The sequence below is a fragment of the Macrobrachium rosenbergii genome, chromosome 12 (genome assembly GCF_040412425.1).
Source record: "Macrobrachium rosenbergii isolate ZJJX-2024 chromosome 12, ASM4041242v1, whole genome shotgun sequence".
NCBI classification, from domain to species: Eukaryota; Metazoa; Arthropoda; class Malacostraca; order Decapoda; family Palaemonidae; genus Macrobrachium; species Macrobrachium rosenbergii.
Window position 1 is genome coordinate 114,466,401 of NC_089752.1, and position 19,056 is coordinate 114,485,456.

Genomic DNA, 19,056 nt, shown 5'->3' on the forward strand with positions numbered 1-19,056 from the left:
AGACAAAATCAAATATTCATTGCACATTTCCGTTAAAAATGAAGTGTTATAAGTTCTCATCGCACCAGGCTTCTGGGAATGAACGAGACCTGCCGAAAATTTCATACATTTAATGATGTGGCAATCATGATCACCTCATTCCTCGAAAGGAAATATCATTTATGAGCCTTCAGAGAGAGAGAGAGAGAGAGAGAGAGAGAAAATACCATTATATACGCCTTCAGAAAGAGAGAGAAAGGGAGAGATAGAGAAAAGGAACGAGGGGATATCTTTTTGATTATACGCGTATATCTATAAAAGAGTAAGCTAAAAATCTTTATGATTGATTATTATCTTGACCCCCAGGAATTTTTCCCTATAAGTCTCAATATCATACCGGTAAATCTTTATCAATCGTGTTCTGTTGCGAGCTCACATAAGCATTTTAACGGCAAGGGCACTAGAGTATGAGGAAAGAAAACAGTATACTGAATTTTGGGGTTTATGTGCGCAAATCACAGTGAAGAAATTGACACCTAGTAAGCTATAGTGGACTTTCAAATAGCTTAGTTTCCATTCAGATTTCCCTCTCAATTCTTTCATTTTTGACTACTTCCCACGCAGCTCAAGTTTCAACACTGCCAGTCTCTGAAGTTGCAGAAGAATTGATGCATGAATAAACAAATTCAAAGAGGCTTCCATGGCAATACGAAACATTAGTGGCTCCAGAAAACAAAACAAATCATAAATCAACTTGTTTACTGGAGGAAAGACTGTCATTATAATCGTCCTCATCGTCGTTATCTGACTGTCTGAAAACTGTTAATATTTAGAGAAAATACAGTTCACTAGTCCTTTACAAACTGTGATAAACTTCGTGGTTTTACAGAGTCATTTCAAAAAGAATAATGCGTTTTTTCTCTTTTGTTTGTTACAATAGTTTTACTTAAACCACCGTCTGGGTAGATAATTTTTTTTAGTGTCATGGAGTTTTATTACTTCTAATAATTATTTTAACGGTCTTAATTAGTGGTTTAATAAGTGTCTTTATGTGTAATCACTCTATAGTCAACTCGCTATATACACTTTTCAGCCTTGAAAATGCAACGATGTACTTACGAAACGTTGGCCTGGTAATATTGTATAGTGGCTTTCCCTGGACACCAGTGACTATATATATATATATATATATATATATATATATATATATATATATATATATATATATATATATATACTGTATATGTATATATATAATCTATATTCATATATACACATATATATATATATATATATATATATTTTTCATCTATATATATATATATATGTATATATATATATATATATATATATATATATATATATATATATATATATATATATATATATATATATATATACATATTCAGGCTCATATAATTAATTACAGTCCATCTTTAAAGTAGAAACTTTAGGCCAGCAGTGTAAAGTTGGTAACGTTATCTGGGAGGTCTGTTGTCAGTCACCCCTCACCCAACTAATTACACTAAGTAATTTCTCTTGGGATCTCGGAAATTTAAATTACTCTTTTACAACAACATTCCACCTTTCCCTCCTGCAAACGTAACCACATTCTCTCTCTCTCTCTCTCTCTCTCTCTCTCTCACTTTTAGGTAGTGCCTGATTTTAAAGTCCAAAGGACTGTGAAAATTTTGAGCAAGTTGGAATGCAGATTAAACGAAACTTGAAAGTATTTTGGTTTTGAACAAATGTATGCATTTCTTAAGAAGTGGGTTGCGTAAGGTTATAAATTAGGTAATTGCACCTGAATGTTTTAGTTGGTACCTCAGCGCAACTCTCAAATATTTACACTTAAGGAAAGGTCACGCCCTCGTGCTAGTGAATAATTACTGTGCTACTTGATTAAGAACTTGAGGGAAGGTTGAGGCTTCTCAAAGGCGAGCTGACGGACGACACGGAACAGGTAATTAGTTAAGTGTGCCTCTCTGGGAATTGGTATATTTCTGATGCTATTCTTCTTGCATTTTAGTACATTTTTATCTATCTACCTGTTTATTAATTAATTTTTTAATAGGTGACATCTCTGCCTTCTGTATTTCCCTTTACTTCCTCTTACTTCTTCCTGATGAACGCCTTAATATTCTTTGGAAGCTTGAATTTCAAGTCGATGGCCCCTTTGGTGGGCTTGTTCCATAGGAATAGGTTTCATCTACTGAATCATAATAAAAATAATGATAATAGTATACCACAGTGGTTCTCAACCTTTTTTTGGCCCATGCACCCTTTCACCGTATGTCACAACGTCATTCCCCTCCCCACTTTTCCAAAATTGTTTGCCTCAAAAGGGGCTTTCCAAATAATATGCAACAAAATACTAACACAAACACACAACCTAGCGGAGAGAAAGCCCAGCGTGACCTCTCAGTAGTGCGGACCGATGCACACTGCGTTTTGTGTGGTCCTAGAGCCAGTCTGAGTCTGCCAACCTGTGGTCACAATTCCCTCCTCACCCCCTTGAAACACTGAAATTGCCCCCTTGGGGAAAATTCCCCCGGTTGAGAACCAGTGGTATATCAGTTCATATACGTACTCCCATTTGATTTTAATGTTTGTTGCTTCTTCTCTTCTGGAAAGGTAATAAATTTTCTTGTTAAACAGATTCAGTTATCCGATGCATAAGGGATTACGCACCGCCTCCGAGCTAAATGAATATTGCTTTTAAAATACTAGTATTTCCAGCGGGCTTTACCTTTAATTCAAAATTGTAGAATGAACAGTTTTAACATTTGACCATACTGGAAAAATCTCATTGCAATTCTTTTTCATTTTGAGAGAAATAAACTAAAAAAAATGAGTGGCGTTCAGTTATTATATATAAACAGGCGAAAGAACTTTGCATACAATTTATAATGAGAGAAATTTACATTTGTTCAACTCTGATGTCATCATGTGTCATAATCATTTCCGAGAACGGACCCCGTATTAAGGGAGGAATTATCCTTGTTTTGACGCACTGACGTATCCCATTTTTTTTTGTTTAAGTTTTTGAGTTTTCGAGACAAATTGTTTCAGTTTTTGATACTCTATAACATATCAAAAATTCAGCTGCCAGTGTCGTCACATTTTCATCCCAAATTTCCTCAGAAGTTGAGCTAAGGAGAAGCTCTCAATAATATGAACATCTTTGAAGCCTATTTTCTCAGAGTGGAGAAAAAAACGGCTTTGAATCTTGCATTTCAAAATAGTCTTCCATACAAGGAAAATATTGTTCCAAAAATTGCAGTGCATAAAAGTGCTGTTGTCGTCGAGCAACAAGGATCGGAATGCAAATGAATTCGAGGGACGTGTGTGTGTGTGTGTGTGTGTGTGTGTGTGTCCTAGTCTCTCTTAAGAGGCTTCGAGGTCAGAGTGTCTTTGGTCTTATGGCTTTCCTGCAAAGGACCCAGTTGGATTTGAATCCTCTTCAAGAATGAAAATAAGGAATGGGAATAGAGAGATAGATAGATGAATAAACAAAACAGCACTATACTCAGCAGACTTTACTTCTCATTTGTGTGTTGGTGCCTGAACGAAGAGAGAGAGAGAGAGAGAGAGAGAGAGAGAGAGAGAGAGAGAGAGAGAGAAAATGAGCAAAGAGAGGTGTTTAAGAAAGAGGTGGGCTGGATTCCCCTTATGAGCTTCTCATATTAATAATCAGCTTCAGCCTCAAATTGAAATTTCTTGAGCCAGTTTCTAAAACAAAATCTCTTTTTCAAGGAGCTGTTACGTGATGACTGATGTTGAAAGGAGTCCTTATTCATTGTAACATCCACCTACCTCGTCGAATGGACAAAAGCTGATTTAAGTGTTATCACAATCCAAAACCAGGAATTTTTATTTTCATTGTGAGTGAACGCTATCTCAAGTTATTATAGTTAACCAGAAGTTCATTAGATTCAGGATAAAAGGAAGGTTATGTATACGAGTAATTTTACCCAGGTGTACGTGTATGTGTGTGTGTGTGTGATTGCTTGAATAATATACTCTCTCTCTCTCTGGAACCAAACACTGCTAAATTCTACTGTATAAAGTGAAAAGGTATGATAAACAAATAAACAATATATATAAATCAAATATAAGGGAGCCCATAGAAATACCAAAATGCGGAAAATAGCCTTTATTTTCCACATTTTGGCGTTTCTATAGGTTCCCTATATTTGATGGAATCTGTTTTAACAGAAAATATTTCACAGTCATATATATATATATATATATATATATATATATATATATATATATATATATATATATATATATATATATACATATATAATACTACTAAATTCTATAAAGTAAAAGTTATGATAAATAATATATATGTATATATATATTGTTTATCACACCTTTTTCTTTATAGAATTTAGCAGTATTTGCTCCAGAGAGAGAGAGAGAGAGAGAGAGAGAGAGAGAGAGAGAGAGCATGGTAAAACAAACCAAAAGCATGCCATGTTCTCTTTGATCGTCAACTGGAACTAATGCAATCGGATTAGAAGTCTATGCAGAGATATAATGTCCGTTGAGTAAATTATATCTGTTGGCGGAAAAGGGTCATCCCCCCCCCTCAAAAGAACCCTGACACAAAATAGCTTTCCTCAATAACTGAGGAGAAAAGTTCAAATAAATCCAACTACGATGAAATGAAATATATATATATATATATATATATATAATATATATATATATATATATATATATATATACATATATATATATATATATATATATATATATATATATATATATATTTGAATTGAAGTGCAAAGACACAGACCCTTTTGAATTTTCTAAATCAGTACTTTCACAACAGCAGTCATTGTATTATATAATTTAAACTAGTTTGTATTACATCATTTGTACATACTTTAATCAAACTGACACTCGGTGGAAATATCTCGTTGGCTTTAAATAAAACATTTTTTTTTATAGGGAAAGGAAGTGTGATAAAAAGGTCATGCACACACGCTCAAACATACACATATACACATATATATGTATATACGCATATATGTATATATATATTTATATATGTGCATATGCAGTATATATATATATATATATATATATATATATATATATATATATATATATATATATATATATTAATCTCTCGTTTATCCAGATTACTAGAGCCAAGGCCATGTCAGATAAAGGTGAAATCAGGATAACCGCAAGTTGAAAACTCTACAGGTGTAAAATGCCAACTCCTACCCTTACCACCCCACTACCTTGTCAGTACCACATAACCATAAACGCCCAATATGCTTATAAACAACAACCAATACACATTAAACTGACAACTTTCTGCAAAAGGCAATTATTTACCTTTCCCCCCCCCCCACACTTGTAACAAAATATACTGCATAAACGGACTTTGAAAACAAGCAACCCCTCGTTTTCTCTCTCGTAAATGACAATTCGGTAGTAGGTAGCCACGACAATGTTGCATCCAGATAAGTGCATCAGGGTAATCGAGAGATTATGTTTATATATATATATATATATATATATATATATATATATATATATATACATATACACAGCATACATTTATATATATATGCATATTATGTACATATTTGTATAAATGTATAACTACATATGTATAAGTATGTATGTATGCATATATGAATGTATACAGTATATATGTGTACATCTGTAAGAACACACACACTATGTATGTATATATATATGTGTGTTCTTACAGACATACACATTATAAATACATATATATATATATATATATATATATATATATATATATATATATATATATTTTTTCATCTGTGGTAATGTGTGATATATATATATATATATATATATATATATATATATATATATAAATATATATATATATATATATATATATATATATATATATAACACATTACCACAGATGAAAAATAAGAAATAGGTCCTGACCGGTTTCTGACTTTATTTCCAAGCCATTGACGATGGACTGATACAGAGTATTAGAAGTTACAAATATATACACTACAGGAACAGTATGTATATATATATGTGTATATATATACATGTTATTCTTACTTGTAATTACTGTATGCACACATTTCAATGAGATACACTGCCCATACCTTCGGAGGTAGGCCCATATTTATGGGAATGGATATTCACTGAGGTCTTGCAAGGAAGAAGAGGGACTGAAAGGAATAGAACAGGAAAAAAATGATAAAAAGAAAATTATTACAAAATATCGAGGGGCGCGGACCCAATATCGAATCTGCGAGAGTGATACGAACCAGAGCTGTAAAAGTCTGTGAATATGACCCAGAGTACAGGTGCGGGGAGCTTTTCAGGTGGATGGTCCTTCCCAAACAACCAGGAAAAGTAAGATACTTGGGATATCTCATGAGAGATTGGCTGGCATAAAAATCCACTTGAGATGATTTGATGTTTCTGAATAAATATTTGCCAATGCTGAGAGCCGATTCAGCACTTGAAAGCTAGATCAGGTTTGGACACTTAGGCTTTTGTCAACATTTGGGATAATATCACAAATTCTGTTGAAGTTTTCATGGGAATAAACAAAGAAAAATAGGAATAAATTTACTGAAGATACTGAAGTGCTCATTAAGATCATCACGACAATTTTACAAGTGGACGCAGAGACGGATGTTACAGAAAGAGTAATGGAAGCTTTAGCAAGATGCGGGGAAGTACTATACAGATAAAGATATCATATGGAATTATCGGAAACTGATAAAAGATAATATTGAATTATTAGAAATCGATTAGACGAAAAACAAATACGTAAGCAGCTTACTACTGTAGAGTCACTCTTGCCGTTGCTGGATATTATATCCTCCATTGCTGTTTGATTTTTGAAAAATTTATATTTATGATGATCTCTTCTGAACTGCGAGGAGAGAAAGAGGAACTGAATACAATTCGACCAGTGGAACGCTTGTTAGTCTACACAGAAAGGAAATGGGGAGAAAAAACAAAGAGCAAATAAATAAACTAAGAAGTCTTCAACACGTAAATATATTTTTTTTATAAAATGTTAAAGCGTAATCTCTAAGGGAAACATGGACGTTTCAAATATATAAATATATACAGTATATATATATGTGTGTATATATATATAAATATATATATAAATATATATTTATATATATATGTACATACATATATAAATACGTGTGTTTGATTATACATGCAATTAATTAGTGAGTACATCAGTGTCAACCACGTTTCAAACTACGTCTTGGCACTTGTTAAACCGACCAAACATAAGGGAAACTGTAAGCTTCTGAACACCATTATGTATAGTGAAGAAAGAATGTTTCTTTCGTTTTTAAACCGTTCAAATCTACACCTTTCCTGATCAATGCAGTTTTTTTTTTTTTTTAAGTGGCTGGTGGGTACCTTTTTAGAATTTCCTCTCTACATCAGACGTTCAAATTTCTATAAAAATATTTATTGCAAATATTTTTACGTGAAATTTATACAGTCATTCTGTTTCATGCTTTAAATATAAGTGGAGGCCAATTGACGGAGATGCACGCCTATTATTTTTAGTTTCCTGTTAAAGAAAACTATTGAGATGGCTTTTTGTCTGTCCGTCCGCCAACAGATCTTAAAAACTACTAAGGCTAGAGGGCTGCAAATTGGTATGTTGATCATCCACCCTCCAATCATCAAACATACCAAATTGCAGCCCTCTAGCCTTTGTAGTTTTTATTTTATTTAAGGTTGAGGTTAGCCATGTATCGTGCGTCTGGCAGCGCTTTCCAGAGGCGTCGCTGGCGCACTTTCACTTGACCGCATCTGGGGAGCAACTGAGAGCTAACTGGTCGTAGCCGAGAGTTTCATACAGCATCATACGGTGTAAAGAAAACTCGATTGCGCCTGAGAAACTTCGCCGCATTTTTTACTTGTTTTCTTTCGCAAACAGAAACGTATCCTCAACTGAACAGTAAAGCTGAGTCACTTTTAGTAATAATGAAGAATGAAGCGAAAAAAAAAACCCACACATACACCTTCCTTCACGACATGTTTACTTTGAACTTGAAGGTACGAATCGGCTCTTCATGACCGAATTCGCTTTGTAGCAAAACCTTTCTTCCTTAACGATACATTGTGGTCCGCTATGGCGAAAAAATTCAAATTAGATTTGCTTGGAGGAATATGAATAATTGGAAAATATAGTCATGTGTAAAATATATCTTCAGTTCTTTTCATGCGCCTTGAATATCTGCCTCCATGATGGTCGTGGCAATGGCGTTACTGGCAATTTGTTTTTGAAAACTAAGTGATATATTCGTATAAATTCCTCTCAAAAATGGTACTACCTGTCTAAGTAGCACTGACGGGGAGCGCTGACTCCATAAGGCTCCATTATAAAGTAAGTGCTTATGACTACCTTATGAATGAAGGAATTTGCTTCAAATTTTTACCACTTATTCTTCAACCAATAATGAAAATTTTCAGCGTGCGAAATTTAAAAATTCGACTTCTAACTTAATTTTTTTTTTGCGTTTGATGAATAGATTTTAAAACTTTTTAAAAATATGCAAAAAGTTTCACTCACAAATGAATTTCCCAGGTACAGTAAAAGTTTCATCGAATATGGTTCAGTCTTCTTGGAGTTATAAGCATTTATTTTTGAAAAAATGGCAAAAGAAAAAAAATATGGGTTATTTTGTACTAACTATGAAACTATGGCAGTTAGAAGGATGATTTTTGCACAAAAACTATTTTGCCATATAAGAAATGTACCCTGAAATTTACAATATAATCAGATGAATAGAAATGTGATTTATATGTTACCTAAAATTTGCATTTATACACATACACACGCAGACACACACATATATATATGTATATATATAATATATACATTATACATATATATTACACACACACACACACACATATATATATATATATATATATATATATATATATATATATATATATATATATATATATATATATATATATATATATATATATATATATATATATATATATATTATATATATATATATATATATATATATATATATATATATATATATATATATATATATATATATATATACAGTTACTAATACACACACAAACAACGCCACTCCAACATCTTCTAAAAACATAACAGACACCTCACACGTCTCGAACTGTCGCCCTAACCGCTCAACTCTCCTCGCTGCTGGGAGAAAGGGGCTGGGGATTTGGTACGATACATGTACACATGCGCTACCGGGGTCTAAGCGATGTCAGGCAGGGCAGCCGATCGAGGCTACGGTCTACCCCAACGCCAAATCAAAGTCCTTCACAAGAATGCATCGTGCTTACCCCATATAAAGAATGGGAAAAAGCACGTTAAACGAAGAATAAGAAGATACAGTATATATATATATATATATATATATATATATATATATATATATATATATATATATATATATATATATATATATATATATATTACATATATATACAGTATACACACACACACACACACACACACACACACACATATATATATATATATATATATATATATATATATATATATATATATATATATATATATATATATATATATGAAGATATCCCATAAAACACTATTTGAACGTTGCTTCCATATATTTTGAGCACTTGCTTCGGTGTCCACTGATAAAATATGGACACATGATGTGTTAACAAGAGTATATGTACAAAGCATGTGCAGGTGTGGCAGTATAGGCTATATACCCTTGTAAAACATCATCTCCCTATATTTTACCAGTGAACAGGGGCTCGAAATATATGGTTACAACGTTCAAATAGTGTTTTATGGACCTTTTTTATCCTCATATTATAGTGTTGTATTTCAGTATAAGATATTCATATATATATATATATATATATATATATATATATATATATATATATATATATATATATGTATATATATATTTATATATATTTATATATATATATATATATATATATATATATATATCTATATCTATATATATATATATTTATCAGTGCAAAGTTTTTTCATAACATAAAAATTCATTAATATATTATGCTTTCAATATAATGTTTTCTCCATAACCTATAAAAATAGTATATGCTATCTATAAAAAAATAGTAGGCTATATGCTATCAGTGCGAAGTTTTTTTTTCATAAATTTATAAAAATAAATGTCCTAATGAGGTTAGGCCAGGACATGGTGGTCTAGGAAAGGTTTGTTCTCATCTTTGTACACTCGCCCTAAAGTTTTTTTCATAACCTGTAAAAATATATGCTATCAATATAAATTTTCTGCATATCCTATATACGCTACCACTGTAAATGTTTTCCCTTCCGATACTGGAGAGGCAAATAAACAAACAACTGCGAGGATAAAGTGAACAAACGCTGAGCAACCAAGCCTACACAAGTCACGAGTCAGACGACAACTCACTGCAGTAAAAATCAAGCTATGTGGTCTTATATAACAATTATAATATTATGAAAAATAGTAATCACTAATTAGAATATCACTAATATAGGAAAACAAAATCCTTTACCTAGATATGGACGTTTTGGTGTCGTTGCTATCCCAGGGCCCCAGGCGAGACAATTCCCATTTGCTTCGTCCCTCTCTTGTAACAAACTTACGAGACGCAATCGTTCAAATTCCTCCCTCACAAGGGTGGTACTTCTCTTGCTTATGGCAATGGAAATGCGTGAATGTACTACGCGGTAAGAAAATCCGAAAAGGAAATGCGTCACAAAGCACTAGCATATCGCTTGAACCAGAACCACATACAAATCGAGATGGTTTATTGGTAAAACCCGACGCTCTGTTTGGAACAGTTACGTACTTATATAATCTCATATTTCTGAAAATACGCAGTAAAATATGCCAAGAAATATAAAATATTATATGTATACTAGCTGGCATGGTACATCTGTGATACGACTATGACGAGTTCAAAATATCGAGATACGTAATTATAGATTTACTTTGATTTGATATTTTTTTTTTAGAGAACGAACCAGTTCTTATCGTAGAAAATGGGCAGTTTTAATAGGATACTAAAGTAAATTTCTCACTTTCTCCTACCAAGAACTGGCAAGTCATACAGACATTGTACGACAATTTGTCGCTCAATGTCGCTCACGGGGTGGTATTGAGATACATAGAAACATAATTACTCCGATTTTATATATATATATTTTTTTTGAGAGAGAGCTAGATTTTATCGTATATAATGTGTATTTTAGTAGAAAATACAGAAAATTTGAGAAAAATTTTTGCTCAATGGCGCTCAAATGCCGGTAAATGCGGTGAACAAAAATGCAAAAAAAAAAAAAAAAACACACACTTAAAAATCTTTTTAAGCAATAATATTTCAGGACATGTTTATTTAGACACATACCAGTCCAAAACTGTAAAAAACTAAATATCGATAATTCCTCAAAATTCGGCGATCAGCGCGCCCCTTACCAGAAACATTTGCTTTAGTTTTGTATCCAGACAAATCCATCCTTTCAAGGAATCAACATGAAGAAAGGATTTTGTTTAATACTGCACAGGAATATTCTTAACTTGCGTGCAAACAGGTTCTTGAGAGAAACTGATCAGATTATGGGATGCTGTGAGGTTCTTGGGTAACTAGAGCGAAGCTGTCCTAATTTCTACAGTTTGCAATAAGGTGCACGTGAATTTTAAGATTTTGGCCAGCATTCTACGGAGTTCTGTTCTGATAGATCGTAATGCACACGTGCACAAAATATCCAATCGCTTTACGGATTAACATATTTGTATTTAAAGTTTTGTATTCGGAGTGTTGATAGGTCTTTAGACACGCGAGGCTTATAACGATTTTTTAAGCATGAATGCAATCAATTACGCAAAGTTGTTAGTTTTCAGCGTCATTGACCATTGGTGTTGGGAAGCCAGTTTTTGATAGCAATTAACCGTTCGCATTTTAGGCTTCCTTAATCGACTACACAGCCTGGTAGTTTTAATAACGAGAATTTCATTTTTCGCTGTAAAATTGGATGAAAACAGTTCCCGCGCACGTTTGACTTTAAATCTTCGCCTCCTTTTACCCCGATGGTCCTGAATATGCATTGTACTAGAAAGTGTTATCAGCGCTAAGTAAGACCCGAGGGCATATCTGGCGGCTTTTCCTAATGCACAGGGCACTCTCCCACTTGAAATCCCACTCCCCATCTGAATCTCCTTTTTATGGACGTTTTTCTTCCATTATGGAAATAAACAATTCATTTCTCTTGCGTTCTAAAATGTTAAAGCGCGAGATATTATAAAACAAAAAAATGAAGTTGAATTCTATTTAAATTTCATTGACAATTTTTGTCTTGCGATTTTTAAGCTATTTAGAGGTAATTTTGAAATTAATCATCAGAATATGCTGCCTACGTCGTGTCGTGTAAAACTGTACCAATTTTGAACAAAATTATGACTCAGTCGTTTTCAGCTGCAGTTTAAATGATTTGCAGACATTCGTTATACATGTTACGGGGAATATGTGAAATCCGTGGATTTCACGAAATCCATAGGGAATTTGTGAAATGAGCAACTCGTTTAGGAACAGTTGGTCCCCGAGGGCTAGTACTAAACACGGGGAAATAAATTTAAACCCCTGGGGCTAGCACTAAACACGGCGAAACAGTGATTCATCTACACTGTTTCGCCGTGTTTAGTACTAGCCCCTGGGGGAGTTAAATGTATTTCTTCGTGCTTAATACTAATCCCTCCTAAGCGCATTTGATCCCCCAGGGGCTAGTACTAAACACGGAGAAATAAATTTAACCCTCAGGGGCTAGTACTAAACATGGCGAAACAGTGATTCATCTATAATGTTTCGCTGTGTTTAGTGCTAGCCCCTGGGGAGAGGGTTAAATGTATTTCTCCGTGTTTAGTACTAAACCATGGGGGATTAAATGTCCCTAAGTGCATTTGATCCCCCGCGGCCTAGTATTAAATACGGAAAAACACATTTGACTCCCCAGGGGCTAGTACTAAACATGGCAAAAAAAAAAAAAACAGTTGACCCCCAGGGGCTAGTACTAAACACGGCGAAACAGTGTACGAATCAATGTTTTGCCGTGTTTAGTACTAGCCCCTGGGGGGTTAAATTTATTTCCCCGCATTTACTACTAGCCCTCGGGGATCAAATGTTCCTAAGCGAATTGGTCACTTCACAAATTTTCTAGGGATTTCGTGAAATCCCTGATTTCAGATACAGTATTTCCTGTAACGTATACAACACTAAGATGACCAAAAAAGAGCGCTAAAACTCTACGGACACTATTACGAACATTTAACTATTTCCAACTCTAATTAACCTGCAAACCTTTTATATCTACAGGATATATTTATTTTTTAGGCTTGCGAACTCTGCTTTTAATTTATTGCTCTACACGTTAACATTTCTAGAATAAATTATAAGAATAATCTCAGATAACGAGCTGATGATTCATCAGCTAATTTACTTGGTGGAATACTGAGAGTGTGTTTTTAGTTCCATGTTGATTCTTATAACTCGTAAGCGTTCTCTGGAAACAATCATGTGATGAAGTGAGGTTACGTAAACGCATCCTAAGGCGTTGTCGTGTCATTTTAAAAACTAACAGAAAGCGGGGTTAGAGTTCAGTAATATTCATTCGACCCTATCTTTGTTATTTTCTGACTTTTGTGTCTCAATTTGTTTTCATTTATATATTCCGCACTGTTTTTTTTTTTTTTTTTTAACTCATTTTAATTTTATTATTAATCATATCAGTTTTAGCATTCAAGATTTTGAGAAAAACGTTTGCCAGTATCAGATCGTTTTTAACACGTACGTCAGCGTTATTTATAATCGGTATAGCTATACATTGCACTCCCACACAGTAAGGTGACAGCCCAAGGGAAACATCACCCAACTCACCCCTCAGTCACCCCACATATCTTCTCTGTCCGTTTTTGCGTTCTTTAATAGGTGTCTGTGTTGCCTTCAGCCTATGTCTGTTCTGCGATGGCAATGTTGGTAGACAACAGAAAAACTTATTAATAAATACCAGAGTAGGCCTAATGAGGAGAACAAAATGCTCAGCACATTCACCATCCTGTGCAGCTGCTGATGAAGACTTCTTCGGCAGGCTAAGCGTCTAATTCAATCTCCATCACCATCATCAATGCCTCTGTCACCACCATCCCGTGAGCACAGTCAGGGCCGTTAACATTTTTATCACATCACCAACATCGACCTCTTCATGGTACAAGGCCTAGCTGAGTGGTCATAGAAAAGAAGCCGTGGACAGACATAACTGTCGTATTACTACCAAAAAATAAATGATTTAAATACGAGTAATCCTTACGAACTGGTTATGGATGCCACTGAACCGAACGTAGTACAAAGTACGACTCTGTGACTGCCCACAACCCAGACTCAGCGACGACAGTCCAGCCAATCAGAAAACGTCCCGCTCCCGCGCCCCGTTTTCATTGGTCGCTTCCAAAATGCTCAACCCTAACGTGTACATTACGTGGTTTCCACCGTGTTTTCAGTGCCGTAACGCGTTCAGTAGCAATCGCATCCCTTTAGGGGTGCTGTGCCGTCAGTGCACCTCACGTGGTGCACTTTGGGCACAACTAAAGGGTTTTTGCAACTCTTTATTTTCTGAATCTCTTTACCTTCCCTCTTTTCACTGTCTTGAGCGCTAATTGTCCGAATGTGCCCCATTGCTTGGCTTAGCCTTAATTTCATTAGATCAAACTAGCAGTCCTATGATAAAGAGGAAGGACTGAAATAGTGTTCGTTCGGAAATCCTTTTGACGGTAAGGGATCCAAGCTCTTATTTTCACCTATTCCCCCACCTTCTCTCTCTCTCTCTCTCTCTCTCTCTCTCTCTCTCTCTCTCTCTCTCTCTCTCTCTCCCCTTCCATCTTTTTCCCAATTATGCTGGTAAACGAATAGGTTTTGCCGAAAGCCTCGTTGCTGTAACATACAGTAGCCACGGCCCTAGAGACTTAAAAATAGAATTCTCGGTATTTGTGCACCCCTTTACTGTACATATACAGTCCCTTTTGAAGTTCTCGTTCAGTAATTCTTTTCTCTTCGTACGTCCTTGGGATCTGATGGGCAAACAGCTGCCTTACATCAATACGTTTTTTACCCTTTCCATCCAAATTACTCTGGTTGTACAAGTAGTCTCGAACAGAGCAAAAATAATATCTAGCTCTGAAGGATACAGAGAGAGGTAAGCAGTGAAGCTAAGCTATACCTCTGCTCTACGAAAAATTCTCTCTCTCTCTCTCCTACTCGTTATGTACGTATGTATGTATGTATGTGTGTATGAATAAGTTTAGAAGGATGTCAAACTGTATAAGGGCATCCCTAAGTTTACGGGCCATGTTTTTAGTTTTCTGTAAAAGAAAACTATTGTGACGGCTTTGCCTTGTCCGTCCGCACTTTTTTCTGTCCACCCACAAAATCTTAAAAACTACTGAGGCTAGAGGGCTGCAAATTGATATGTTGATCATCCACCCTCCAGTCATCAAACATACCAAATTGCAACCCTCTAGCCTCAGTAGTTTTTATTTTATTTAAGGTTAGCCATGATCGTGCGTCTGGCATTGCTATAGTAACCAACAACACAGGCAGCAACCTGGCCGTGGCTGAAAGTTTCATGAGCCGCGACTGAGAGTTTCATACAGCATTATACGCTGTACAGAAAACTCGATTCCGCCGAGGAAACTTCGGAGCATTTTTTACTTATTTTTTTTTTTTAAAAACGAACTTTACCAGAAGAAGAGCTTAAATGAAAGACACAAAGACCATTTCAAGAAATATTATGATAATGTGAAGTGCGTCTTATTCTTCATTGGTTTTAATCCCGCTTTACATACTTTCATAAAAATGTAGATATTTATATATCAATATTCATTGTTCATGCTCTGATTCACTGCAGGTTATTGAAAAATCATCAAACAGATCTTTTACCTGTAAGGGAATAATGTTTTGTCGTCAATTTTTTTATTTACCCTTTACTGGAAAGATTTAATCCTTATGACTCTGTATGAGATCTAATAATAATAATAATAATAATAATAATAATAATAATAATAATAATAATAATAATAAATATTATTATTATTATTATTATTATTATTATTATTATTATTACAAGAAGCATGCTGAAATAACAGTTAATCTATGAGTAACCTTCTTAAAACAGAATTTCCATAGTCAATTGGGAAATGGAACAGATTTCAGATGAAAACATTAAAAAAAGTATAGGAATCATCAAATATCAAAATGTTGCACGCCGCAAAACAAATGGTTTGGGGAAAAAATAAGAAAAAACAGCTTTCTCGCCTGCCTTGAATCTTCTGACCTTAGAATTCATTGAATCTCTTCACATCAACATTCACAGAGACTCCTTCACATCAACATTCACAGAGAATCTCTTCACATCAACATCCACAGAGAATCTCTTCACATCGACACTCACAGAGACTCCTCTCAAATCAACCTTCACGGAGACTCCACTCACATCAACATTCACAGAAAATCTTTTCACATCAACATTCACAGAGATTCTCTTCACATTAGCATTCACAGACACTACCTTCACATCGACATTCACAGAGACTCCCTTCACATCGACATTCACAGAGACTCCCTTCACATCGATATTCACCGAGAATCTCTTCACATCAACATTCACAGAGAATCTCTTCACATCAGCATTCACAGAGAACCTCTTCACATCAATATTCACAGAGACTCCCTACACATCAACATTCACAGAGAATCTCTTCACATCAGCGTTCACAGAGAATCTCTTCACATCAATATTCACACAGACTGCCTTCACATCAACAATCACAGAGACTCCCTACACATCGAAATTCACAGAGAATCTCTTCACATCAACATTCACAATGAATCTTATCACATCAACATTCACAGAGACCCCCTTCACATCGACATTCATAGAGACTCCCCTCACATCAGCATTCACAGAGACTCCCTTCACATCAACATTCACAATGAATCTTATCACATCAGCATTCACAGAGACTCCATTCACATCAACCTTCTCAGTGAATCTTACATCAGCATTCACAGAAACTCCCTTCACATCAGCACTCACAGAGAATCTCTTCACATCAACATTCACAGAGATTCCCTTCACATCAACATTCACAGAGAGTCTCCTCACATCAACATCCACTGAGAATCTCTTCACATCAATATTCACTGAGAATCTCTTCGCATCAACATTCACGGAGAATCTCTTCACATCAACATTCACAGAGAATCTCTTCACATTAACATTCACAGAGCATCTCTTCACATCAATATTCGCAGAGGCTCCCTTCGCATCAGCATTCATAACGCTGCCTGGAAGACTTTCCCAAAAATGCCTATGGTGCGGGAATAGTGACACGGCAGCAGAACTACCAGAATCCAATCGTCCCTTCAAAGTTTTTCAATGTATCCAATTTGTACCTGCAGTGTCAGCTATTGTGCTGTGTTTATTCTGAATACAGACGAGCAGTTACAGTCAATAGCCAATATACACATTACATTTAATTAACCCACGGATTGCGGAAGGAATCTACAATGAAAAGCAAACATTCGCCTACTATTATTCTACCGGAAATACCATGATAGTTTTCTATTTCCTACAGATAACAGTAGAAAACGAGATTTAATAAGTTACTCCTATATTCTGTTCTGACAAATTTAATGAGTGACTCCCATATTCTGTACTGATGGAAACTCCGATTGAAAGAATGATAAACTGAGTCTTATTCATTTGCCAGTATGTCTGCAAATAATTTATGCATTCACAAGTCAATAACAACAACCGTTCACAGATGTTAGCATCCGTACTGGCTCCCAGCAGCGCGTCTACATAACCATATACTATAGCGAGTTTCCCCGCGTCTCCTCTTCACATCATTTTCCTCTCAGTCCTACCTTTCCACTCCATGTCGCCCTGTTCACTCCATCCTTAAACCTGATTCCTTTTTATCCACTCTCTTCCCACACGCTACTTTTCTTTCTTTCTAATAGCTCTTCGTTGAGTGAGTCGGTAGAGCTGCGGACTGTCACTCGATGGGCTGGAGTTCAATTCCCTGGCCGGCTGATGAAGATTTAGAGGAATTTATTTCTGGTGATAGAAATTCACTTCTCGCTATAATGTGGTTCGGATTCCACAATAAGCTGTAGGTCCCGTTGCTAAGTAACCAATTGGTTCTTAGCAAAATAAGTCTAATCCTTCGGGCCAGCCCTAGGAGAGCTGTTAATCAGCTCAGTGGTCTGGTAAAACTAAGGTATACTTAATTTTTCTTTCTTTCTAATCAAACTCACTTGCCTTCATAACACTGACAGCCAGATTTTAAACACAAACATTAAATCATAATTGCTGCTTTACAGGTGATGGAAGGGGATAAAGGAGATTATAAGAATGATCTGCACCTTCAGTGAGCGAGTACGCAGGGGAAGATAATTGCAGGATTTTGTTTGGGGAAATGGAAGACAGGTAACAGAGGAACCTGAGGGGAAAGGCGAGAATCATATTAGACAGGGGAATAATTCATTTAAGGATTATGTTGTGCACGTGACACTCTTTCGTGATAGTAGCATATTTCCGTTAAAATGAATGTCAGTAAGTTTGTGCGTACGTGTGCATTTGAAAACGACAAATACAAGTCTGCATTTTGAGAGTTTGCAAATAGTAAATTATATTAGTATCTCGACGTCAATCAACTAGAACGTTGTAACGCCAGTTTTAGTAGCCATAATCGATAAAAAAATTTGTCATCTGATTCTTAGGCCAATCTTTCTTCGCATAAGTAGAGCATTTTTGTAAATTCTGAATTTTTTTATCATTACACATTCATCAGCTTTCGTATGTTGATAGGAATCACAATGATCTGGCATCAAATCCATAAAAGGTGAAATAAGTCTGCTAATTAAAATAGAACAAATCGATGTTTATGGAAGTGATTTTGATTTGTAATGGAATACAAATACCATGTTAATTGGGAATGCTATGGTTAATGAGTA

At 35.0% G+C, this 19,056-nt stretch overlaps 2 protein-coding genes across 2 annotated transcripts in view; one reads left to right on the top strand and one right to left on the bottom strand.

The window, feature by feature from the left end:
- Positions 1 to 19,056, bottom strand: part of LOC136843914 (gametocyte-specific factor 1 homolog) — a 451,321-nt gene that overhangs the window by 82,047 nt on the left and 350,218 nt on the right. The gene's annotated exons all lie outside the window — the stretch shown is intronic.
- The window catches only part of LOC136844187 (uncharacterized), a 102,088-nt gene that overhangs the window by 40,245 nt on the left and 42,787 nt on the right, over positions 1 to 19,056 (top strand). Inside the window, exon 4 of the mRNA XM_067113203.1 lies at positions 16,409 to 17,410. Within this exon, the coding sequence (XP_066969304.1) occupies positions 16,409 to 17,410 (1,002 nt within the window). The remainder of the gene's footprint in view (positions 1 to 16,408; positions 17,411 to 19,056) is intronic.